Source organism: Equus caballus, chromosome 15, assembly GCF_041296265.1.
Source record: "Equus caballus isolate H_3958 breed thoroughbred chromosome 15, TB-T2T, whole genome shotgun sequence".
In the NCBI taxonomy this organism is placed as follows: domain Eukaryota; kingdom Metazoa; phylum Chordata; class Mammalia; order Perissodactyla; family Equidae; genus Equus; species Equus caballus.
Window position 1 is genome coordinate 49,410,962 of NC_091698.1, and position 26,808 is coordinate 49,437,769.

The 26,808-nt window shown below is 36.8% G+C and overlaps 1 protein-coding gene across 2 annotated transcripts in view; it reads right to left on the reverse strand.

Moving 5' to 3' along the window:
• The window catches only part of APLF (aprataxin and PNKP like factor), a 90,645-nt gene that overhangs the window by 14,320 nt on the left and 49,517 nt on the right, over window positions 1-26,808 (reverse strand). For both annotated transcript variants that reach the window (XM_001491969.5, XM_070235363.1), the window contains 3 exons: window positions 22,343-22,527; window positions 13,115-13,470; window positions 6,297-6,422 (listed from right to left, as the gene is read on the reverse strand). In XM_001491969.5, the coding sequence (XP_001492019.1) occupies window positions 6,297-6,422; window positions 13,115-13,470; window positions 22,343-22,527 (667 nt within the window). The remainder of the gene's footprint in view (window positions 1-6,296; window positions 6,423-13,114; window positions 13,471-22,342; window positions 22,528-26,808) is intronic.

A 26,808-nucleotide genomic window follows, 5' to 3' on the forward strand; every position in this document is an offset into this window, starting at 1 on the left:
ATCACTAGGTCATACTGGACGTTAAGTATCCAATGTTCTATTTCAGACAAGTACCTTAAGCTAATCAAATGCATTAACTGAGCGAGTCTTCTGACAGACTGCAGTGCACAGCACAAAAGGAATAAATCAGTTAAATGGGCAAGATACTTAAAATGACAACATCAACTGATTCTTTCAAATTATCATTTTTTAAGTTGATTTAATTTTGTTAGATTTTAAAAAATATAACATCAGAGAAAATGTTAATAATGCTTGTGGTCTAGAAAAAAAATTTAATAATTAAATATCCTTTTCTAAACATCAACCTCCTACATTATATGGGCTATGGAAATCTTTATTTTCACTATGGTATGTATTTAATATGTGATCCATATCTGTTTTTCTGTTTTCCTCATGAGATGAAATGGCTAAGAGAATAATTTCACTTCAAAGAATAATTGTCTTTACTTGAGAATAATTCTTATTCTGTTTAATGAAGGCAAATCTTTAAAGATAAATAGCAAATAAAGATGTTTTAGCTCACTAATTTCACCCCCCTTCCAAATGTGTCAACCATCAGGGAAAACAGGCTTATCACAACTCTACTATTGGAATATATGTGTTTTTGCTTTTCTAAATATAATAGTTTCTGGCTGATTTTTGTGGGTTATGATCTGTGAGACTTCAATATTTTTTCTGTGGCTATAGGAAAAATCTAGCATGCAATTACATGAAAACTTGATTTTAGGCAAACTAAATTAGAATATTTTATCATTCTGATACAGTAGGCGTGTAGCACTGTTGAAATAAATATCTGGGACCAAGATGTGGCCACTCCTGCCCGGGTGTCACGTCAGCAAACCAAAACTTACATCTAACTTTCACGTCCCTGTAAACGCTCTGCTTGACCAGAAACACAGTGTATTCAGTCAGCCAATCCCAAAAGCCAAGCCAGTTCTGGGCTCTATACTTACTTCCTTCTTCCTTCTCACCCCACGCAACACTGACTATGTGGCCCCAGCCAATCAGAGATTTTCTATTTTTCTCTTCCTTGTTCTTTATTTTTTATCCTATAAAAGCTTCCTGCCTTCCACCCCATTTTGCACTTCTCTGAATGGAGGTCGTCCGCTTCATGAAGTGTTAAATCAAGTTTGTTTGGATCGCCTAAAATGTCTTCTTTAACCACTTTTTAACAGTGCTAAATATTATATGGCTAAAAATACATACATTTTTGCAAATCAACTTTGTTAAAGAGTAAATTGATTATAACATCAGTTTAGTTTTAGCAATGATACAAAATAAATCTACTAGATCACATTTCTCGCCTAACAAAGATAATGTGACAAGAAAGGGCATATAAATATATATCATACTTCCGCAACTAGGGTATCTATTATCTCATTGATCTGAAAAATTCATGATTTCTTCGATCAAAGTACTTTGTCTGGAGTTTTAGGGGTTTTTTTTTTAACTCCAAAATACGACTTTGCCATTCGAGTAAAATACACTCACTATTAATCCCTTAGAAAGCCACGAACAACAATGGTGGAGTCGGGCCGCACCACAGACAAACGCTGGAGCAAGGAGGAGACTTGATGTTGATCTTACCAGCTTTGCAATATTACCCTCTCACAGTTTCCACTCCCTCACGTATAAAACAGTACTCAGAATAAGCCATCAGAGGGGAATAAAATCTTAAGATTTTATCTCCAAGTAGAACCAGGACACCAAGCAGCTCAACATATGAAAAACGTATATACTCTCTCTATATATAAATATATTTAGATATAGATATGAAAGTTTCTATTAGCACTTGTGGGTCACTGGTGTTGGGACTAATTTCTCTTGACTACTTGCTGCTCTGACCTCTCTGAAAGAGACTGATGACATGGAGGCAGCAATTTTCGACATCGTTATTCTTAGCAAGGCTTTGCATTTTATTCTTCTTCTTAAGTGTAGGCATATTTGGATTTTGCTTCTGGGAAAAACGTAGGACATCATGGCAGACGAAGACTTGTTTTAAAAAAACTGATAAACTGTAAAAATAATTTTTTATGAGAGAACTGTGGGAGCAATGAGAATTTTAGATAATCCCACAGAGGAAAAAGCCGTTCCTGGGTGAGCTGATAATCACTGGGTGTTTTGGTCCGTAGAGGCCTTCGCCAATTCTTGGTGTGAGCTGAGATTAAGATTTAGATCAAGTGGAGGAACTCTATTTGAGGAAAGAGAAACTAGTAGAGATTTTCATGATCTTCTGGGGTTGTCATGACAGTTCGAAAGCAAAAGGAATCCCAAACACAAGACTGATTTTTCCCAAGAAATATTTGCTGAGTTCCTGGGAGGTGTGAGAGGTTTAAGATCTGGGTCTGAAATTTCAAAAATGCAGAATGAATCTCCAATTCATGTAGTGTTTCAGAAACAAAGTTCCCACTGAACACTAGTGTTCAGAAACAAAGAAAGGGATCTGTAACAAACACATAACTAGCCTCCCCTCAAGAAATGTGCCAGAATTTAAGATGCATGGGCTGTAGCCTAGTGGGCTAAGCTCAAAATCTCCGAAGGGAAGTCTCAAAGCTAAGAAGACAGAGACCAGCTTTCCAATCAAAAGTCTAGAAAAACCATGCCAATGGAAAAAGGACACCAAAGGTAGGCTGAGTTTTATTAAGATGTCAACCTAGCTATTACCTAGCTAAATCTCTGCCTAGACAGAGATGACTAGCTCTTATCTGCTAAACAGAGGGGGCATCCTCACCGATGGAAGATAAAATCTAGAACCCTATAATTCTTGTTATAAACAATATTAGTATTGCAATAAAAAATTACCAGACATGAAGAGGCAGAAAAATGTGATCAATAATCACAAGAAGAGAAATCGATCCAGAAATATTGGTTAGCAGATAGAAATTTTAAAATAACTAAGACAAATATGTTAAAGAATATGTGAAGGAAGAGTGAAAAAATGGGGAAAAGGAGTTAAAAGATGGAAATTTAGAATCTATATAAAAAAATCATGGGGATATTCTAGAACTGAAAAATGTATCTGAGATTATCAACTCTCTGGATGGGTTTATCAGCAGACGAGCCACGCAAGAGGATTAGTAAACTCCGAAACAATCAAAAGCAAATATCCAATCTGAAGCACAGAGGAAAACAGGAATGGAAAGAACAAAACAATGTATAAGAGACATGTGGAACATGATCAAAAGATTTAATATACGTTTAATTGGAGTGGAAGAAGGAGAGAAGAGACAGAATGGGGCAGAAGGAATATCTGAAGAGATAATAGCTCAGCAATCTCCTCAAATTAACAAAGATATCAACCTGCAACAAAGCTCAGTGAACCCCAAACCGGATGATTACAAGGAAAATCATATCTAGACACATGTCAATTAAACTGCTGAAAGGAAAACCAACAATAAAAATCTTAAAAGTGGCCAGAGAAAAGGCACATTAATTTCAAAGCAACAATAAGACAAAAAACTGACCTTCAACAGAAATTATGGATGCAAGAGTCAATGGAATGACTTTTTTTTTCTTTTTTTTTTTTGAGGAAGATTAGCCCTCAGCTAACATCTGCTGCCAATCCTCCTCTTTTTGCTGAGAAAGACTGGCCCTGAGCTAACATCCATGCCCATCTTCCTCTACTTTATATGTGGGGTGCCTACCACAGCATGGCTTGCCAAGCAGTGCCATGCCCACACCTGGGATCTGAACCAGCAAACCCCAGGCTATGAAGTGGAATGTGCGAACTTAACCGCTGTGCCACCAGGCCAGCCCCTGGAATGACATTTTTAAAGTGATGAAAGGAAACAAAACTAGCCAAGCTATAATTCTACACCCAGAGAAAAAAGCCATCCAAAAAAATTTTAAAAATCAAAATAAGGATATTTTCAGATACACAAAAGCTGAAAGAATTCTTTTCCAGATTTTCACTAAAGAAATACCAAAAGAAGTTCTTCAGACTAAAAGAAAATGATCCCAGATGAAAGGATAAAACTTTAGGAAGAAATGAAGGGTGCCCAAAGTGACAAATATATCATAAATATAAAAATATGCTGATGCTTCCACTCATGAAAATAATAGTCTTACAAGATAATGTGTAGAGGTAAAAATACATGCTAAAGATAGAGAAAAAGAAAAAAAAAAGCCAGAAGAAGAAATAAATGGACTTAAACCAATGTAAGATTGTTGCACTGTTTGGGAAATGGTGAAAGTACCAGCTGTAAGGTAAACTGTAATAAGTTGGTGATGTCTATTAAAATCTAACGTAACTAATGAAAAAAAGAATATATAAGTAAAAAGTTAATGGAGAAGAAAAAATGGAATGAAAAACACTTGATTAATCCAAAAGAAGTCAGGAAAAGAAGAAAGGAACAAAGAATATGTGGGGCAAATAGAAAAACAAACAGCAAAATGGCAAAATCAAACTCTAATATAGCAGTAATTGCATTAAATGTAATCAGACTAAGCATTCCACCTAAAAGGCAGAGGCTATCAGACCGGATTAAAAATAAAACCAATGAACCAATTATATGCTATGTGTAAGAGACATCGTTTAAATATAAGGTTTAAGTATAAGGACAATTTATAAACATAAATTGAAAGTAAAAGGATGAAAAATGATAATCACACAAACACTAACCTACGAAACCTGGAGCTTTTTTTCGAAAGGGACTCCTTTTGGTGGCTATCCTCTGCCTTAAGATTATTGATTTTTATATTTTTAACAGAGTATAATTGTTACCTGGGGGAGGTTTAGTCTGATACAATTTCCTCTGTCATTACTGGAAGCAGAACTCCTACTTAATTCATTTAACTAACCTTCTTATTTTTTTAAATATATTTTTAAGATATTTACATTAAGTTCAAAAGTAATTTTGTAATTTTTCATTCTCGTATTATTCTTCCTGGGTTTTAGTATCAAGGTTATACTGGTCTCATTAAATGAGTTGAGAAATACACCTTCTTTTACTTTCTTTAAGGATATCTTGTATAAAAATTGAGTATTTCTTCTTTAAATATGTAGCAGAATTAGCCATTAAAGCCAAATAGACTTGGAATTTCTTTAGTTGAAAGCTTTTTTTTTTTAGGATTGGCACCTGAGCTAACAACTGCTGCCAATTTTCTTCTTTTTTTTTCTCCTCAAATCCCCCAAGTACATAGTTGTATATTTTAGTTGTGGGTCCTTATAGTTGTGGTATGTGGGATGCTGCCTCAACATGGCCTAACGAGCAGTGCCATGTCCGCACCCAGGATCCGAACCAGCGAAGCCCTGGGCCGCCGAAGCGGAGCACGCGAACCCAACCACTTGGCCACGGGGCCGGCCCAGAAGGCTTTTAATTATGTATTCAATTTCTCTAATGTTATAGGATTATTCCATTTTCTTTTTCTTCTTGTATCTTTTCTAAAAGTTGTATTTTCTAGGAATTGTTCATTTCTCCTAAATTTAAGTTTATTGACATAATTGATGACAATATCCTTTTCTTATTATCTGTAGGATGTTATGCTGTAATGGAACACCTATTTTTCAAATGATAAGGCACAAGCTTTTTGACTCTTCTTTCCAGCCTCAGAAACTCATTCTGCCTTCTTATTGAAAATCACAATCATAGAAACAGCAACAACTTCAAATAGGCCTGTAGGTGCAGTAACTTATATTCTAAAATTATCTAAGAAAGATGGCTGTCTGGAATTAAAGCTCTCTAAGCTTGGAATCACTACTTCTTTCTTTGGTAGTTTGCTTTATTTCAAGTTCATTCATTCATTAAACAAAGTTGCAGATAGACGGATAAAAGAGTCCTTGCTCTCAAGAAATTTACTGTCTGAAAGAGAAGCCATTCCAGTAAGAAGCAAACACAATCCCATGAGATAAATTCTACTCTGCATGATACAGACGGGTATAAGATGCTACGGAAGGAGAGAGGAGGGGTACTCTTACTTTTCTTTTAGGACTGAGTTTCATGTGTTGGCAATAATGGTGGAGTGGTAGGAGTTGAGGGAGGCAGAGAAAACATCCTGAACTGATTAGACATTAAGGAGTCTGGATAGCGTGTATGATGGGGTAGCACTGACAGCCTTTAAATTATCTGATCTACATTTCAGAAAGTTAGAAATGAGGAACAATTTTCAAAAATTTAGAATTATCTAAAAGAAACATTATAATCCTACCTATTAACAAAATGAAAACCTATTAACTGTGGAAGTTTAAAAACTAAAAGTTAAAGGCTTGAGATGAGAAGCTGCCTGCAATTTCTCCTGAATAAATAACAGAGATTAAGGAGAAAAGGAGTACAACCAAACATTTCAGGTTTACATACCTATAGCAAGATGCTCCATAGGGACATTCAGGCCGGTCATCTGCCTCATCTTGACACATGACTTGTACACCTCCATAATCACTATCACCAGGGTGACTGAAGTGTTGAAAATGGACAGGATTCTTCCTATGAGGGTGACAAACATACTTTAGAAAAAATAATTAATAGGGTATAATAGATTTCTAGATATACTAGAAAAAATAATTAATAGGATATGGCAGGAAACTAAGCAATACAAATCTGATTACTCAGGAAAGTGAACCAATATTCTACATTGTTAAAAACAAAGCTCATGACATGTAGTCAGTAGAGAACTCTCATGGTAACAAAATAAAGTTTTGGTGACATATGGTATGTCATGAATGTCAATGGACAATTTGAAAACAGTATTTTATATTGGATATATATATATTATAAGTATACACAGCTTTTAAAGACTTTTAATAAAGTGAACACACCTATGCACCCTCCCCTAAGATAAGAAACAGAACATTATTGAGATTCTAGAATTCGCAGAAGGTCCCCCTCCAATCATTAAACCCATTTTACTAATGGGTTTAATGTCACCTAAAACAATGTTTCTCAAACTTTTCGGTCTCAAGAAAAATTAGTAAAACTTCAAAGACCTTTTGTTTATGTGCGTGTTTTGGGGTTTTTTTTAAGGAAGATTAGCCCTCAGCTAACATCTGCTGCCAATCCTCCTCTTTTTGCTGAGGAAGACTGGCCCTGAGCCAACATCTGTGCCCATCTTCCTCTACTTTATATGTGGGATGCCTGCCACAGCATGGCTTGACAAGCGGTACATAGGTCTGCACCCAGGACCCGAACTGGCGAACCCCGGGCCCCTGAAGCAAAGTGTGCGAATTAACCGTTGCACCAATGGGCTGGCCCCCATGTGGGTTTTTTAACCTGTTAGAAATTAAAAATGAGAAATTTAAAAAATGTATTTATTTAAAAATAACAATAAACCCTTCCCATATTATCATAAACAACGTCTTAACATAACTCTATCTTCGAAAAACATTTGGGTAGACGTTGTTTTATACTTTGGAAATTTCTTTAATGTCTGGCTTTAACAGAGGGTATCTGGATTCTCGTATCTGCTTCTCCATTCAATCATTAACAATAACACAGATCATGTGGCCCATGGGAAACTCTACTGTACACTTGTGACTGAGCAAATGAGAGTGAAAAAGGTACACACACAAAAAAACCATATGAAAATGGTTTTGACCTAACAGATTTCCTAAAGCATCTTGGGACTGGAACACTCAGAGGTTTCTCTCTGGACCACACTTTGAGAAGCCATGTTATAAAACAACATAATAGTTTTGCCCTTTCTTGAATTGAAGTGAAAATATATAGTATGTACTTCTTTGAGAATTACTTTTTATGTTTGCACAATTACTCTATGTTGTTTCACATAGCAGTAGTATATTTTCATTACACTGTAACATTTCATTGTATGAAGCTGCTACTATTTATTTGTCCATCCTACTATTTATAGATTTTCGGGTTCATTCCAGTTATTGGCTTTTATAAGTAATAGTGCCATGAACACTCTACTTTTGGTGTACATGTATATGCATTTTTCTACAGATGTAGAAAACCCTAAAGATTCTACACACAAAAAAACTGTGAGAAGTAATAAACTAACTCAGCAAAGTTGGATACAAAATTAACATGCAAAAACTGGTTGTGTTTCTACATACTCATCATGAACAATCCCAAAAGGAAACTAAGAAAAAAATTCCATATATAATAACATTAAAAAAATAAAATATTTAGGATTAAACTTAATCAAAGAGGTGAAAGACTTATACGATGGTTTAATTTCTATTAAAGAAGACACAAATAAATGGAAATAAATCCCATGGAATGGAATGGAAGACTTAATATTGTTAAGATGTCAATACTGCCCAAAGCAGTCTACAGATTTAATGCAATCTCTATCAAAATCCCAATGGCGTTTTTTGCAGAAATGGAAAAATCCATCCTAAAATTCATATGGAATCTCAAGTGACCCCGAATAGCCAAAATAGTCTTAAAAAAGAACAAATTTGGAGGTCTCACATTTCCTGACTTCAGAACTTATTACAAAACTACAGTTATCAAAACAGTGTGGTACTGGCGTAAAGACAGGTGTATAGACAAATGGAAGAGAATAGAGAGCCTAGAAATAACTTCTCGCGTGTATGGTCAAATGATTTTCAGCAACAGTGCCAAGACCATTCAATGGGTAAAAGGACAGTTTTTTCAACAAATGGTGCTGGGAAAACTGGACATTCACATGCAAAAGAATGAAATTGGACATTTCCCTTACACTATATATAAAATTAATTCAAATGGATTAAAGACCTAAATGTAAGACCAAAATTTTAAAACTCTTAGAAGAAAACAGGAGGAAAGCTTCGTGACATTGGATTTGGCAAAGATTTCTTTCCAAATGCAAAGGCAATAAAAATAAAAATAGACAAATTGGACTACACAAGAATTAAAAAATACCTGTGCATCTAAGGATACAATTAACAGTGAAAAGGAAACCTATAGAAGGGGAAAAATATTTGCAAGTCATGTATCTAATAAGAGGTTAATATCTAGAATATATAAAAAACTCCTCCAACTCAATGACCAAAAAGCAAATAACCGGGGGCCTGCCTAGTGGCACAGCTGCTAAGTTGGCACGTTCTGCTTCAGCGGCCCGGGGTTCGCCTGTTCGCATCCTGGGTGCAGACGTATGCACCACTTGTCAAGCCATGCTCTGGCAGGCATCCCACATATAAAGCAGAGGAAGATGGGCATGCATATTAGCTCAGGGCCAGTCTTCCTCAGCAAAAACAGGAGGATTGGTGGCAGATCTTAGCTCAGGGATAACCTTTCTCAAAAAAAAAAAAAACAACAACAAATAACCTGATTCAAGAATGGGCAAAGGACTTGAATAGACATTTCTCCAAAGAAGATATACAAATGGCCAACAATCATATGAAAAGAAGCTTGACGTCACAAATCATTAGGGAAATGCAAATCAAAAACACAATGATATATTATACCTCACACCCATTAGGATGGCTACCACCAAGAAAACCCAGAAAATAACAAGTGTTGGTGAGGATGTGGAGAAACTGGAACCTTGTACATGTTGGCAGGAACATAAAATGGTACAGCTGCTATGGAAAACAGTATGGTAGTTGCTCAAAAAATTAAAAATAGAATTACCATATGATCCAGCAATTCTACTTCTATATATATATCCAAAAGAATTGAAAGCAAGATCTCAGTTATTTGCACATCCATGTTCATAGCATTATTCACAACAGCCAAGAGATGGAAGCAACCCAAGTGTCCACTGACAGATGAGTGGATAAACAAAACGTAGTATATACACACAATGGAATATTATTCATCCTTAAAAAGAAAGGAAATTCGGACACATGCTAAAACATGAGTGAATCTTTAGGACATTACGCTAAGTGAAATAAACCAGTCACAAAACAACAAATCCTGTATAATTCCCCTTATATAACGTATCTAGAGTAGTTAAATTTTACCTGCTTTAATCCCCAACCACTTTTATGCTATTTTCATATATTTTAATTTCACATATATTTTATACAACACAGAAATTATTACTACTTTATATAGTCAATATTCACTTATATTTATGCTTATATTTTCCCTTCTGATTGTCTATGCTTCCATATGGGGACCCTCCGGCTTGGCAAATACTGAACTCCATGTTTGTTGCCTAAGCCCCATGAGACTGCCCAAAACTCTGCTTGGCCTCTTAGCCCTCAGCCTGAAACACTAAAAAATTGGCAAATGTCACAAGGGGAAAAGCCTCAAAGTCCTGGCTGCCTCGGGTGTTTTCAAACATGAGTGTTCAGCTTGCCTAGCTGTTCTCACTGTGAAGTTTGGTCTTCAACAAGATACTCCATCTTTAGCAGAGGTGAAAACTTTATTTTATATACTATTAACTCTTAGATAATTTATATAACCTTATATAGATAAAAACTACAAGTTTGAATTAAAGTATAAATTCTTTGCATGCTAGTAAGAGAAAGACATTGTAACTTCTGCCCAGTTTTTAAAATTAGTTTACTAATGGAACTATACATGCTAATACACAGAAAAACTATATGACCTCAAAAGAGTAAAATTTTCAAAAAGAACTTTTTGGAAGTAACAGTTCCTGCAAACAAAGTTAAACGCTACTTTGCTGTAAGTTTGTTTCACAAAGGATTGAAATAAGATGCCATCGCTTTAGTGATGTTGAATTTGAAGCGCCTGTGGATACAGTGGTGGATAAACATCTGGATCTAAAATTCAGTGCAGAAATCTGTGCTGAAGATACAGATTTGGGAGTCAACAGCACGACATCAAGGGATTGAACAAGACTCCCCTTGACGAAGAATTTTCTATTGAGAGACAGAACACGTAAATACATAATTAGAAATCAATGATTAGATTTTAAATATTAGATCTAATATCAAATATCAGAAACTGTATGAGGAAAAAGTTGCAAGTAGGATGAGCAATTTGGGGAAGAAGGGGCATGTCAGAAAAGGACTCAGAAAGGAGCTGAACGTGAGCAGGGTCTTTAAGCAAGACAGGAGTGAGAAAGAGCGAACAGCAGGTCCAAAGGACATAGACAGCACGGCAGGAGCAGAGAATTAACGGGAGCTCAGGGCCGTCTGGACTACGCAAAGAAACCCGGACACTAATCACCAAACGATTCCGTACAAGAGAGTGATGTTGTCAGATGTTTTTTCTCTCTCTTTCTCTTTTTCTCTGTTTTTATTTTCTTAACCAGATCACTCAGGCAACAATGAGGAATATGAACTTGAGGGAAAATGTGGAGACTTAGGAGATTATTCACTCGGCCCAGAGAGACCACGGCATGAACCAAAGCAGTGGCAGTGAGGCCGGAGAAGAGATACATTTAAGTGATTGTTATGATGTACATATATAACAAGAACTCAAGATATGTTATTTTCTCCTCTTTGTTACAAAAATAAGCATTTTGTTTTCAAGATTCAGTGGTAAATATTTCTTAGGTATTAATTATACATACCAAAATTAGTAAAAAATTGAAATAACTATTCATAAGCTATGACTGATTAAAACTAACGTGTATCATCATCAAATATGAATGAATTCATTGTGACCTTGATAAAGCATTCAATCACCTTTAACAAAGACAAACGCCAGTGTTGAATACTGTTGTGGACTGAATTGCATCCTCCTCCAAATTCGTATGTTGCAGCCCTAACCCCTAATGTGACTGTCTTTGGAGACAGGGTCTTTAAAGAGATACTTAGATTAAATAAGGTCATAGGACGGGGCCTTAATCCAGTATGACTGGTTTCCTGGTAAAATGAGGAAGAAACACCAAGGATGTGCACGTGCAGAGAAAAGACCACATGAGGACACAATGAGAATGAGGCCTTCTGCAAGCCAAGGAGAGAGGGTTCAGGAGAAACCAAACCTGCCGACACTTGATCTTGGACGTCCAGTCTCCAGAACTGAGAGAACAAATCTCTGTGGTTTAAGCCACTCGGTCTGTGATATTTTGTCAGGGCAGCCCTAGTGAACTAACACAAATCCGAAACAGGATTTTTCAAAAATCCAAAATAATAGAAGGTTATATACTTCTATTCTACAAGTTTATACATTATGTTCCATATGTGAAACTAAGGGTATTGAAAACAGACAGAATTATGAATAAATGCATAAATTATAACTGCTGAAATTAAAAATTATGGTTAGTCAAGTGCTAAAATGGCAAAGCATTTTAAAGAGAGGTAATATAAATGTGAAATGAACGGAATATTCGATATAAAAATGCTACTGCATAGAAGACAATAAACTCTACTGGAATGTATTGGGAAGATATTTGATTTGACAAGTTGAAATGGAAAAGAAATACTTCTGAATTAGGCCTGTGTAATTATAAACATGCTAGTATAAACATTACAGCTAAAATTATAGCCTAAAAATAAGGGATTATAATTTAAATTCACAAAATAAGAAATCAGAAAATAGAGTACAATATAATAAAGAAGTACAGGAGTAACTCATCAATGCACAAAATATATATTCAGTTGTTTTATTTTTGTTTTTTTTAAAGATTTTGTAACAATTTTTCCTTTTCCTCCCCAAAGCCCCCCAGTACATAGTTGCCTATTTTTAGTTGTGGGTCCTTCTAGTTGTGGCACATGGGATGCTGCCTCAGGATGGCCTGATGAGCAGGGCCATGTCCGTTCCCAGGATCCGAAACGGCGAAACCCTGGGCCGCTGAAGCTGGAGTGCGTGAACTTAACCACTCGGCCAGGGGGCCGGCCCCTATTAGTTGTTTTAGAAGGCATCATGGTGATTCAAGAGCACCATTAGAAAAATATAAAGGAAAATGCACAAATATAATAAGATGCCTAAACACAACCTAAAATTCTCTTAATAGTTATACTGTATACAACAACTACTTATGATGGCCTCTTTCTAGTATCTAAATAACACACTAAATAAGCAGGTATTTAGGTCTGAGTGATTGAATTTTCAAGTCTGGATTCCCCAGTTCAGATCCTTGCATTAATCAGAATGTCTGCTTATGAAACACTTAACTCCCCACTGTATCTTAAAAGCCTCTAGCAGCATTTGCTAGAATGCATATTGAGAAAGTCCAAACCAGTAGATATAGGACAAAACTCCTAACCTTTAGGCCAATGGGTTTTATTAGGCTTCTCATACACTATAGCATATATCTACATGGCTACATGCTGTTGAAATAACGGAATTACATGCTACCTGTAATTTCATTTTACCTGTAGCAGTTTGCCCCATACATGCAGGATGTCCTCTTGACCTTGTTTTCTTCAGAAGCTTGTGGAACGGAATCAGTTGCCTTTGCACGTGAAGTTCCAGGATTGGAAGGATCAGAGCTGGACTCAGGGTGAGATCCTTGAGCCTCATCATGGAACGACTTGCCTTGGGCACTTGAACAACTCTCAGAACAACTCACTGCTTCGTCTTCTTTATTTGGTGTCCCTTCAGTGATGATGTTATGTTCAGAAACCTTACCAAGTTCCTCTATTGGGATTTTGTTTCTCTGTGTATCAGTCTTCATATCATTCACCTCCGCGTTACTTACTGTGATTGCAGAAAATGATCGTGGCATTCCCTGTAAGATATATCAGGAAAAAAAATTAGAAATAAATGGAACATGTTTTTAAAGAAATATGTAAATTTAAGCATAAAAGCATGAAACTCAAGATTCATACAATATGTATATTTTTAAAAATTTAACATTCACATATTAAAGTTATTACAATTACCATTTTCTATGTCTCTAGTTTAATAACTTTAAAACAATCTATAGTTATTAGAGAAGGAATGTATAGTTGTACCAAACCTTTATAATTATGTCAAACATTCAGTGAAAAACAACCACAAAAATACAAATAAAACAGATGAGAATACAATATTCACTTTCATTTGAATATAATCTTTCCTAAAAAACCTATTAGGCTCTTAAATTTCTTATTCAACGATGTGTCATGCTCTTAACATGCACTGTCCTTATAATTTCTTATAAGTTACTGCAATACTTTATTTCTACCTTCTAAATATAATCATGATTTTGCCCTATAGCTGAATGATAAAACTGCTCCTCCCTCACAGAAAAATTTGCATGAAGCTATGTTATGACCAACTCAGAAAATAAACATGATTCCTTTGAAGTGGTTTGAATAAAAGTTTTAGTTTAACCAATTAAAGGTGTTTCATACCAAGTAAACATTCCCATTAGCACTGCAGAACCTTTTTAATTTGTACTTACCACTAGCACAAAGAGTAAATCTAGTCTTATCTTATTAAAAATGGCTGCTTAATTACTTATACTTCCTGTGGAGTGGCAGCACTACTCAGATAAGCCTCAGTCTTCCTGGTAACCATTTCTAGAATGTGATGACAACATATCAGACATACATGAATGCCCCCCCACCATTTATAATTAAGGACTCATGTATGCTGAACGCCATCTGGACGAAGCTGGCTTTGATATTACTGACTATCCAACAACTCCAATTTATTGAGAAGATATTATTAGTATGACTTCTTTTGGACTAATTACTTAAGTGTTTATTTTCTTCTTTAAGAAACACAGTATGTAACTTTAAAACACTATCCAAACTGACTAAAGACCTTGCAAAAGGAACCTGGGTCTTATCATGGTTCTTGTAAAATAGTAAGTAACCTATGGGAAAAGCAATCATTTGGCTACCTCTTGGAGCTGACCCTTGGCAGGTGGCATTTATACCACACCCCTCTAAAACCCACACTCTCTTCTCCCAACTATTCAACTATACCCCAATCTCATCTCCCTCTATTATAGGACCAACTGACACATGCCAGGGATTGGAACTCTGGCTTGGGAATGGGGCAATTCTGACCCATCTCCCACTTGACAGTCCTCTACCGGGTCAACTCTCAGCAGTTTTCTTTTTCCCTGTTCAGGTAGTAATGGGGTAGGTCAGCAAATCCACTGGCTAAGCAGATGTCCGATTAAATGCCAGTCGCTTGTTCCTATTGGCATCTCTAAACTCTGCAAGTAATTCTCTTAGAGTGCTTCCCTTCTCTTAATTTTAGAAAGGGAGAAAATAACTTTTCCCCACAAACACAGCTCTCCCTCAAATCTTAGAACCTTCTTGTCTCTCAGTGCTCTTTGCAGAAAGCCTGGGTGGGACAGTGAACACTTCTCATACCTTTCAGTAAGCCCCACAGGGAAACGTCCAGCTCTCACTGCTGGGGGCTCCTTTCAAACACGAGTACTTATCCTTAGTCCCCAGCTTTTGTCCCCAGCTTTGGGCTTCAGCAACAGTTTGGTGACAATAGGGAAAAAATCCTCCTCAACAGCTTTCATATTTATTATAGAAAAAAAAGGACACGGCTAGGGAAGTAGTTAAATAAATTAGAATACATTCTTACCATGAAATACCATGCAGAGGTTGAAAACAAAGAGGCAGGTATTTATATATCTAACGATTTTTAAAATTAAACAAGAACAATACATATATATATACTATGATTCCATTTAACTTTAAAATAAATTCCCTATATATCTATGTGTGTACTTACCTGTGTGAATCCAAATGAAAAGGTTTAGGATACAAATCAGAATATTAGGACAATGGAATTGAAGGGTGAAGCAAATCAAGATTTTCACTTTTTACTCCCCATGCTTCTGAATATTCTATTTTTTGACAACAGCATATATTATTCTTTCATTAAAAAATGAAACATCAACCAAAGAAAATGAAATGAAATATAAGATACGAAATATTTTGCATCATATTTCAAATCCCACTACTTCCATGAAACGTAAAAGAAGGATTTGTTTTTTTAAACACCTTCACAAGGAAGATGTTTAACATGTTAATTTATTCTAAAAAGAGAAAGGAATGATAAAGTCACAGACACCAATACTATGGATCAGGAGTTCTCAAATATATTTTAAGAGTCATGGGGCCAGTCCCGTGGCCGAGCGGTTAAGTTCATGCACTCCAGTGGCAGCCGGGGGTTTCACGGGTTTGGATCCTGGGCACGGACCTAGCACCGCTCATCCAAGCCATGCTGAGGCAGCATCCCGCATGTCACAACTAGAAAGACCCACAACTAAAATATACAGCTATGTACCGGGGGGCTTTGGGGAGAAGAAGGAAAAATTTTTTTTAAAATCTTTAAATATATTTTAAGAGTCACAAAAGCTGGAATTCATAATGCTCTTTATGGAACTCCATGAAATATTGATATTCAGTAGACCCTTGGCATTCAAGAATTTAACATTCATGGTTTCAATTATTTATAAGTGATCCCAAAAACCCATTACATGCAGTAATTTGTACGTTTGCTGAGACATAAATTTGTACTGTGCCAATTACAAAGCTCATAAGCAAGTCAGTGAACTGGCAAGTGAGGCAACAGGAAAGACAGAAGATGCTCTGTACTTGGAAGAAGTAGAGGAAACACAGAGAGCTCCAGATTTTATAAGAACCCACATTGCTTATTTCTTAGATTAAATGAAAATGTTAAGAACAAAAGTGTGAGAGGCTAGAGATTCATGATAGAGAGGCCAGATCCCCTAAACTGTAGAAATACTTGCCAGAGACCTCAGGGATCAAGGAGCACGGAGCTGGTGAAAGGTGACCTTGGTGCTTGGAGGAGGCTGGAATGTACTATTAAGGCTATTAAAATAGTCCATTCCCTTGCCAAGAAGCCCTCCCTCATCCCGCAACCATATGAAGTTTTAACGTACTGTGAGGAGCAAGACAAACAACTCCCCCCAATACAAGTTCAATGACACGATTTATTGTCGTTGTTCCAAGCTGCCCTTAAAAAGAACATCTGTACTAATTAGTTGCCTTAAAAGTCCCGCATTGATCCCCTTAGCACCCACATGCTAAAGACTAAAACAATCCTAAACTCCAGCCCCAACTTCACTCTTGCATTTCAAACTCATATAATATTCAATCACTTGCTAGACATTTCTTCCTCAATAGCCTATGCACCTAAAACTCAAAACGTCGAAATTGAAATCCTCCCTCTGTATTCTGAACCACAGTTTTGGTCAACATAATTCACGCATTCATTCTAGCTGGAACCTTGGAAGTCCCTCTTCCACTCCTTTCTCTCATGATCTCAAGCAACAAGTCCTGCAGTTTTGATTTCTAAATATTTCTCTAACCCAACGCCCGCGCATCATCCTTAATGCTACTGCCCTGGGTCCGATTCTCTTTATTTCACGACTGCCTTAATATCCTAATCTCCTCCCTCATCCCCCTGTCTTTCATCTTGTTCTCTTCCAGTCTCTTCTCGGAAGAGCTGCCAGAGTTATCTATGTGGCTGAAAATATTTCAAGGTCCTCCCTTGAAGAACTAGTCCCTGCTGCTGGCTTCACCCTCATCTCATGCTGCCACCTGACTTCGCATCCAGAATTCGAAGAACAATAATTCCAGCGTACTATTTGTATCCCCCGGGCCCTTATAGCTGGGATGGACTCCTACTTCCACCTCTTCTGCACCTGGTTCACGCCTACTGCTCTTCTGTTAAGATGCAGCTCAGACCACTTCTTTTAGGAACTCTTCCCTAGGAATCCTCCAGCTGGCTTAGGTAGTCCACCTCAAAGCTCCCATAAAAATCAATGTGTTGTCACATTATTTTATGATTTTAATCATGTCCCCCAAAAGACTATTAGCTCCTTATCAACTATGTCTTTTCATCTTTTAATGCCAGATTCTAGCACACTGCCTTCCATATAAAAGAGAGACTGCTTAGTGTAATGATTATTAGAATGGTCTTTGAAGCAAAAAATCCTATTTGAATACCAGCTTTGCCATTTCTTAACCTTTGACCTTGAACAAGTTGATTTAAACTCTCAGAACCTCAGGTCTCCTGATCTGTAAACCAGGGATACTGTCAATCTACTTTCCAGGATTTTCTAAAAATTAAATGAAATAAATATATCTTAGCACTGGGTCTAGCCCAGAATAAGAGCTCACTAAATGGCTGTGTGTTTTTTTAGTTGTTGTTGGTAATAGCATTATTAATGCCACTATATTACTACTATTTGTTTAATACATGCTGTTGAATGAATGAATGAAAAGATGTTTCTATGGGACTGATCAGAGCCATGCTATAAAATGGTACTAACCCAAATGGCCAACCAGGAGCAAAGGGGATAAAACTTTTTGATGTAGTAAAGCAGCATAGAGGAGCTCTGGGGGATACAGCCTTACCTAAGAGACAGCTGTGCAAGTAAGAGTTCTTGCTATTTCCATGAAGAAATATGAGTAAGAGTCCATAGCAGGCATCTGTATGCAGAGCAATGAGATACTTAACAGCCAGTTTATTTGACCCAGCAATTATTACCATGGGGGAAGCTGCATATACAGGACAGAGCAGGCAGTGTAACAGGAAATGGCTCTCGATGCCAGGGCACCCCCTCCACATGCATACACTCTAAATGCAATGTCTGCAAGTTTGCTTTCTGATAATATGGATATAACAGAACTCTCTTTAGCCCTGATTTTTGTCTCCCCTGTGAGGCAGGCTTTCATCTCTGTCTATCAGACAGCTTTCATAGATATGCCACCATTGCCTCAAACCAAGCACATCTTCCTTCCTTCCCTAACTGCCATGCCTATCTCTTACCCTCTGCTCTGTTAAAGAGCATTTTCAATATCTCCTCCTCAATATTTTCTTAGTCATGAGGTTCTGATAATTCCATCTCCAAAAAATCTCTTACACTTGTCTGCCTCTTTCTGGTCCCACTGCCACCATTCCAGTTCAGGCCTTCATTCCCTGTGGCTTCCTGTGACAGCTTTTTAGGTGGCTCCTGCCTCCAGCTTATATCACTGCTAACCACATGAATCCCTCACTCAAAACCCTTCAAAAAGTCTCTGAAGCCATAAAATACAGTCCTAATTTCTTATTTACTCGGGCCAGCAAGCGTCATCCTGATTTGTTCAGTAGCTTGCTCCCCCCATCTCTCACGTCCATATCCAAACACGCCCACCCATGCACACATGCACAGGACACTCCAGTGTAGATGTACATTCATGGAGCGCACACACTTCCTGCCTCTGCCCACATTGCCCTTCACTGACAGTACTCTCCTCACCAACTCCGCCTGCTAACATGCCAGCCATCTTTCAACACAACTCAAAAACCTTCTTCAAAAGAAGTTAAATAAGCATTTTTCCCTCCCACCTTATGGTGTACCCCAATGTTCCCAACCATTCCAAACCTCCTCATTTATTAGGTTGATCTCAACCAACCTAAGAAACTACCAGTTATTTTCCTTCTCTTTGAATGTATCCAGATCTAATTATAAAATCCAAAAACTAATGCAATGCCTACTGTATTTCTTCCTAGACTGCTTTTCTCCATTCATCTGATAATGAGTGAACATATGGCCCAGAAAGGGGTAATGATACCATCTCACCTCCCTGACTACTGTGAATGGTCAAAGAGGAGATTCCATGACTCAACTCTCTAGAATTTAACACTGAAGAAGCCACAGAGAAACTCTTGTTTTTCCTCTTAATTGAAAAAACTGGATGACATGAGCCTGGAGCTACCTGTGACCATGTCATACACCATGTGAAGAAAGTCTGCTGATAGCAGTAAAGAATGATTCAGGAGGCAAAAATGGGAAAATCACAGAACAATCTGATTTTGATCAAGTCCCTGGTCCCAGCTGGTCCCTATGATCTGTAGTTCCTGCTGTTTTCCTTTCCATTCTAGAAACTGAATTATTCCTATATCTTTGTGTGGTAGATAGTTATCAAAGATGGCTGCCAACAAGCGCTCTCATCCCTTTATACACAAATCACTCCACCCATCAAATGGAGCCTAATCCCCTACCCCTGAATCTACGCTGATGTAGTAACTTGCTCTGACCAAAGAATGAAGCAGAAATGACAATGTACCAGGTCCAGTCCTAGGCCTTAAGAGACCAAGAAGCTTCTACTTTCATTCTCTTGAGATCCAGCTGTCAGGTAAAGACTCTCAGTCTAGACTCCTTAATGGTTAAGTGGAGAGAAGGAGGCCCACCCAGCCCCCCAGCCATTCCATCAATGCTTACTGAGGCTCGATTCATATGAATGAAGCAGTCTTGGATGCTCCAGCCTCAGCTGAGCTCCCAGCTGAATGCAGCCCAGCTGACACCCAAAAGCTATCATAAAATTGCCTAGCTGAATGCAGTCAACCCATAGAATTATAATAATAAGTCATTGTTGTGTTAAGCCACTAAGTATTGGAGTAGCTTGTTTCCCAGCAATAGACAGTTGATACGCTTTACAATACGACTTTGCTTAAGTTGTTTCAGTTAGGCTTCCTTCTGTCATTTACAACAGAATCCTAATTAGATTTTGTAAAGAACATACCATCCTTTACTTTAAAGTTAATAAATTCAAGCACCCTCACTTTCACTTCCAAATTGGGCATTACATAACTGGTAAGGAGTTGCAGATGGACGTAAGAGAGCTGATGAAAAACACAGGCTATTTCAGAGCAATTATCTTCATGATCAGAAGTTACTAGAGTCACAAAAACTTTGGAGGCAGTCTAATACGTACGGTAGAAAAATACATTGTACCCAAAACGAAAAGACCTGTGTTTGAGACCCGAGATCCCTAGCTGTGTGACCTTTGGCATCAGTTTCCTCTGAGGTATTAAATGATGTACATCATTAGCTCTCAACTTCGAATGCACATTAAAATTGAGAGAATTTACTCAAAATAATACTGATGCACAAGCCTCACAGACCTGCTGAATCAGAATCTTAGGAATAGGGCCCAGTAGGAGTGATTTCTGCTCCTACCCTCCACTTCCTTTCTTAACTCTCCCCCAAAAAAATGGAATTGACTTTTTCCAAGTAAAATGACCACGTCTACTCTGCAGTCCTGGCCAAACTGTTTTCGTTCTTTGTAATTGGCAATCTCCTGCCATTAGACTAACCAGGTAGGCCCAGCCTCTTGTTTTCTCTCACTTTGAACTTCCCCTCTCACCTGCTCTGCTTGTAGACGTCTCTTCAGGACTAGCTGCTAACCAGTGTCAAGACTGAAACTGGGTGGGGTTTGGAAAAGCCTTGCTTGGGGTCTTCGGTCTAAGTCTTCTCTGGCCCATCTTTACCAGAAAACGCTCATAAAGGGTTATGAAACGGCTATGAAGCCTTGAGCCCTGTTTCTCCTGTGCTATGAGAGGCGAATCTCCCTCAGAAACCCTAAGGGAAGGAAGAGCAATTGGCCAAGCCGAGCTCAGGCATTCCTGGGACCTGGCTGAACACTCCCTGATGTCATCAAAATCTCGCAAATACCTTGAATATCTTGGATCTCCTCTCTACAATCTATTAATTAAGAAGGTGTTTCTTAAAGTCTTACTTGTGATTATCAAACTTTATGGCTTAGGATAAACGTAGTAAAGCATGTATACTACAGATTTTCCTCTGAAAAAAATAATTTCTCTTCTTGGCCAAAAAAGGCAGCCACACTGATACGTTCAGAGAACAGAGAAAAGTTTATATAAAACAAGTTTTATCTTATTAAGTTTTTATGGCCAATATATGTGTCAGAAAACACTTTCTTTTCATTTATTAAACTTGATTCCATAAGTAAGCAAAGGAGTTGAGCCTACCGTGATCAAGTCCCCACTTCTCTAGCTGGAAGAAAGGATCCAGTGCGAAGCTGGGTCTTCCCTAATGGGAGAGGAGGTAGGAGTGAGGGAAGTACTATAAAAGGCCTGACCCTCTGGGATAGCTATTGGCAGTTCAATCACTCCAGCGCACACTATTCTAACACCAACTCTACTCCTTTCGCTCTCACTGAGACTAAAAAATGGGGGCCCACAGAGCTCAGCCATAGGTCTGCAAGGATCACGAAAACTTTCATCTAAAGCCACCCCTCTTTTGAGAGAAAGAATACGTGGCCTTTCTGCCCTGGGACCATCTCTATCATTTTTCTTCTCTCTTTTTAAATGCATCCAATAAATATGCCTCATCTTCTTTAAGTACCCAGTGTTAAAGGATGTTTAAGTCAGCCAAACCATTCTAGTGAGCCAGCAAAAACTGAAAGAGGTAAGAGGTTTATAAATACTCTAAGTTAGCCCAGAAGTAATCCTGCAACAGGCTATTAAGAACTACCCCATCAATTGTTATTCTCTTCATACTTCTCAAGAAAAAGGTGGTTACATGCAGTCTGAGAATGAAAAACCAGGTTTTCAGAATGAATGTACCAAATTATGACTAGAGTCAAGTGGTCTTCACTTTTTTCCAGTCTGAAAATTTCTGAATTAAAAGTTGTGTTTTCTACAATGCAAGTGCTTTATTAAATATCAGTTTCAGTAAGTCAAAAAAAATCTGGGTTAGTTTTTATCTTCATAAACACAATAATGAAAAGCAGTTTTGATTTTTCCTTGCTGTATACAGCATATAATTAATTCTTATCAAGAACACTTGGTGAAGAAAACAATCAAATAATGAATTTTTTAAAAGTCACCTTGGATGAAATGACAGACTCTTCCTGATCAACATTTTTGCACTTTTTTCCTGTGTCGTGCTCTGCTGATGTACTTTCTGAGCTTCCTGATGAAATTAATCGCTTTTTTCCTTGCTGTGTTATGTTAACTTGGGTTTTATCTTTGCAGATTCCTTCTTTTCCACTTCTCTGGGTTACAATATTATCTTAAACACACACACAAAGAAAAAGAACAAAATTATCTCTCATATCTTCAAGTGTCAGTAATCCATACCAAAAAGAAAGAAAAAGGATAGAAGTGCTAGTAAAATTAAAGTCCCATTTATATTAACGCCAACTTGAAAACACTTATTTGCAAATCTCAAAAAATATTACGCAGCACAATGGCCAAGAGCTCCAGGCCTGGAGACAGCCAGGCCAAGACACCAACGTGGGCAGCCTCCGTTCCTTAACTCTTCCACCTCACCTCTCTGAACTTTGGTTTCATCATCTGGAAAAAGGTATGCATAATAATAACTCATGGAGTTATCAGGAGGAGTAAATGAAGTAAGATATATAAACTATCTAGTAGACTACCTGATATATCTTAGCTATCTTTTTGTTTTTTATTTTAGCTTTGAATTTTTCTAAAATAAAATCTGACATGTAGCTATCCAATGATTTTACATATACTTATTGAGCCCCTAACATCCACAGTCAGAGATTCACTTTAAGTTATCTTAAATACAGATTGAGAACCCAAAATAACCCAAAAGGAAGAGTGATCTCTACAAACTTCACCAATGAAAAAAATGTCTCAGTAAAACGGACATTGTATCCCATATAATACTTACCGAAGGTTTAATATAGTTGGGAAACTTAAGTCAGTATCATAATTTGTTAACAAATTCATGAACTGTCTAATAAGAAAAGAAAATAGATTTACTAATTTTAAGAAGACAATCATCATGGTTAGTTGTCTGTCTCCTCTATACTCAAATGATAAATTCACGATATGCCTTGTTTATATGCCTTGTTCATTGGTCCCTCCTTGTGTCTCCAGTACCTAGAACTGTGCCTAGCACAAAACTGGTGCTCAATAAATATGTTTGACTGAGAGAACTGTGAACATAAACAGAACTTATCCCAAGATTCCCTTAGGAGCTTAGATAAAGGTACATAAGGCAATCAGTAATCCCTACTCTAAAGTTCTAAAGCAAGGGTTAGCAAAGTTTCCATAAAAAGCCAGAAAGTAAATATTTTAAGCTCTATGGGCCACATAGTATCTGTCACAACTACCCAGCTCTGCCTTTGTAGCATGAAGGCAGCCACAGACCATATATCCACGGATGAGCATGGCTGTGTTCCAATAAAACTTCATTTACAAAAACAGGCAGTGAGCTGGATTTGGCTCATGGGCTGTAGTTTGCTCAGAGCTGTTCTAAAGGACATACCAGCGGCCTGAAATAACACCCCTTCATTAAGTTCAAGAAACAAATGCTAATACAATACTGTCCCTACTATTAAACAGGAAAATCTATTGAACCAATATAAAAATAATGTATTTATCAAAGGAAACTTATGAATAAACTAATAACTAAACTTTGCCTAAATTATTTAAGTATTTGTTTTGAATCTAGATTAGGAAGCATTTTGCATCATTTTAGAAACTGTCAGAAACAGGACTAAATAGGACTGTATAGCTTGGTGAAGCAAATGACCAAAGGCTACAACAGTTATGAATTAGTCAGACGAAGCGAAATAATCAACTGCGGCATTGCTTACCACGAGAACTAAAACCCAAAACTATAAATTCAATAAGACAGGCTTCTGCCAAATGGGAGTTTACCACATGCCGTGTCACACATGTACACTAATTCTAAAATTAAAATTATATATATTTAAAATATTCAATCCTTCAAAATTCCAAATTCTCTACTACAATATTCCTTCTTTGGACCAAAGCTAATTCCTTTTTGTAGAGGAAGAAGCCATTTTGAAATTGTTGTTAAAATGCTCTTCACAAAAAAGTATATAAAACAAATGTTAATTAGCTCATAACAATCTTTATACCTGGCATATCAAATAATTTTCTAAATTCAGGATAGGTACAGTTAAATGATAAAAATATAAAAGAAATTAACTATTAAAACAAACTAGTTTATTTTTAACTATTACTAATTGCATTTACTTATATGAGCTCTTACACTAATATTATGGGAATGATGGCTCAACTGTATGCATGCATATGTGTCATTAAAATTATATCCATCCAATTTTATCATCCAAAGGAACCACTCCTAACAGTTATATTAGCAGTTTGATGCATATCCTTCTCAACTTTTTCCTAAGTTTAAGCAAATATATCTACAAATATGTATATGTAATCACACAAATGGTTAATAGTATAAATGTTATTATTTCTACGGGATAAATACCTAGAATTGGAATGTCTAGATCAAAGTGTGTTGTATATTTAAAAATTTAAGAGAAACCAGCCAATAAGTTTAAAAGGCTATACCAACTTCTACTTTCACCAACAATATTCGATAATTCTTACACCACTGGATATTACAATTATTATACTAGATATTATTAATACTTAGATTTTGATGAGTTTAATGAACAAAAAAATGGTACCTGGTTGTTTCAATTTACATTTTCCTATCTGACAGTAGTCATATATTTACTGGTTATTTGTATTTATTCTTCTGGGTATGTCATATACAATGCCCGAAATTTCTACTGAGTCTTACTTTCTTTTTTATCACTAAGTAGACAATTATTAAAAACCTTCCATCTACTTTATAAGTGTGACAAATATCTCCCAGTATATTGTTTGCCACTCTGTCATTTGCCTCTGACTTATAAGTCAGTCACGATAAGTCACTATAGTGTCTTTTGTATATTTTTTTCATTTTTAATCTAGATAGATCTGTCAATTGTCCATTATAGTTCTAGGCTTCCTGTCATTTTAAGAAAGCCTCCCAGAAGTAACAAAAATATTTTTCTCATATTTTCCTCAAATGCCTTAATAGTTTTAATTTTTACAATAAGATTACTAATTCAATAGAAATTTATTTACGAATATGGTACGAATTAGTGCTCTAATGTTATTTTTTTCTAAACAGAAAGCTAATTTTCCCAACATCATTCTTTTTTTTTGAGGAAGACTGGCCCTGAGCTAACATCTGTGCCCATCTTCCTCTATTTTATATGTGGGATGCCTCCACAGCATGGCTTGATAAGTGGTGCATAGGTCTGCACCTGAGATCCGAACCGGTGAACCCTGGGCCGCCAAAGTGGAGCACATCAACTTAACCACTACACCACCAGGCTGGCCCCACAACATCATTTTTAATAATGCATTCTTTCCCCATCAGTTTGAACTAATATTTTTATGTATTTATTTATTTATTCATTTATTTGGTGAGGAAGATTTGCCCTAAGCTAACATCTGCACCAATCTTCCTCTATTTTGTATGTGGGATGCCTCCACCGCATGGCTTATGAGTGGAGTAGGTCCACATCCGGGATCTGAACCCATGAACCCGGGTTTTGGAAGCAGAGTGTGAGGAACTTTAACCTCTTGGCCACAGGGCTGGCCCCTGAACTAATTTTTTATACATTAAATGTATGTTATTCTGATCTGTTTCTGGGTGTTTCATTCTTTTTTACTGGTCTAACTTACCTCTTCCCATGCTAGAACTATCAACTACTAAAAGTAGGCACCAGGCCAAGATTGTGATGTAGGAAAGTTCTACCAAGAAACAGATATTTCTGTTGTCTGTTCTTAAGCATATATTAAAAAACCTTCTAATTCATTTTATACAACGCTGACATAGCTCTAACACTAAAATCTGATGTAGATGGCACACATGGAGAAAAATACTAAGCACAATTATGAATATATATACAAATGCCCTAAAATAAATATTAGAAAATCTAACAGAGCATAAAAATAATAAGCTATCATGATAAAACTAAACTCATTTCAGGAACACTAGCATGGTACATATTAGAAAATCTACCAACATCATTAATTATATTAACACATAAAAATACAGGACTATTTCTATGTCAAAAAATTTTTCAGGGGCCAGCCCGTGGCCAAGTGGTTGAGTTCACGCACTCCGCTTCAGCAGCCTACGGTTTTGCCGGTTTGGATCCTGGGTGTGGACACGGCATCACTCATCAAGCCATGTTGAGGCGGCATCCCACATGCCACAACTAGAAGGACTCACAACTAAAAATATACAACTATGTATCAGGGGGGCTTTGAGGAGAAAAAGGAAAAATCAAAAAAAATCTTTAAAAAAAATTCTTTTTTAAAGAATTCAACAGTCATTCCTGAAAAAAATAAAACATCCTCAACATGATAAGAGTATCAGAATTGGATACCAATCATATTAAATGCTGAAATACTAATAGAATTCCCATTAAAATCAGTAACAAGACACAGATACCAATTTTATCCATTTTTACTGAAAATTTACAGGGCCTAGCTC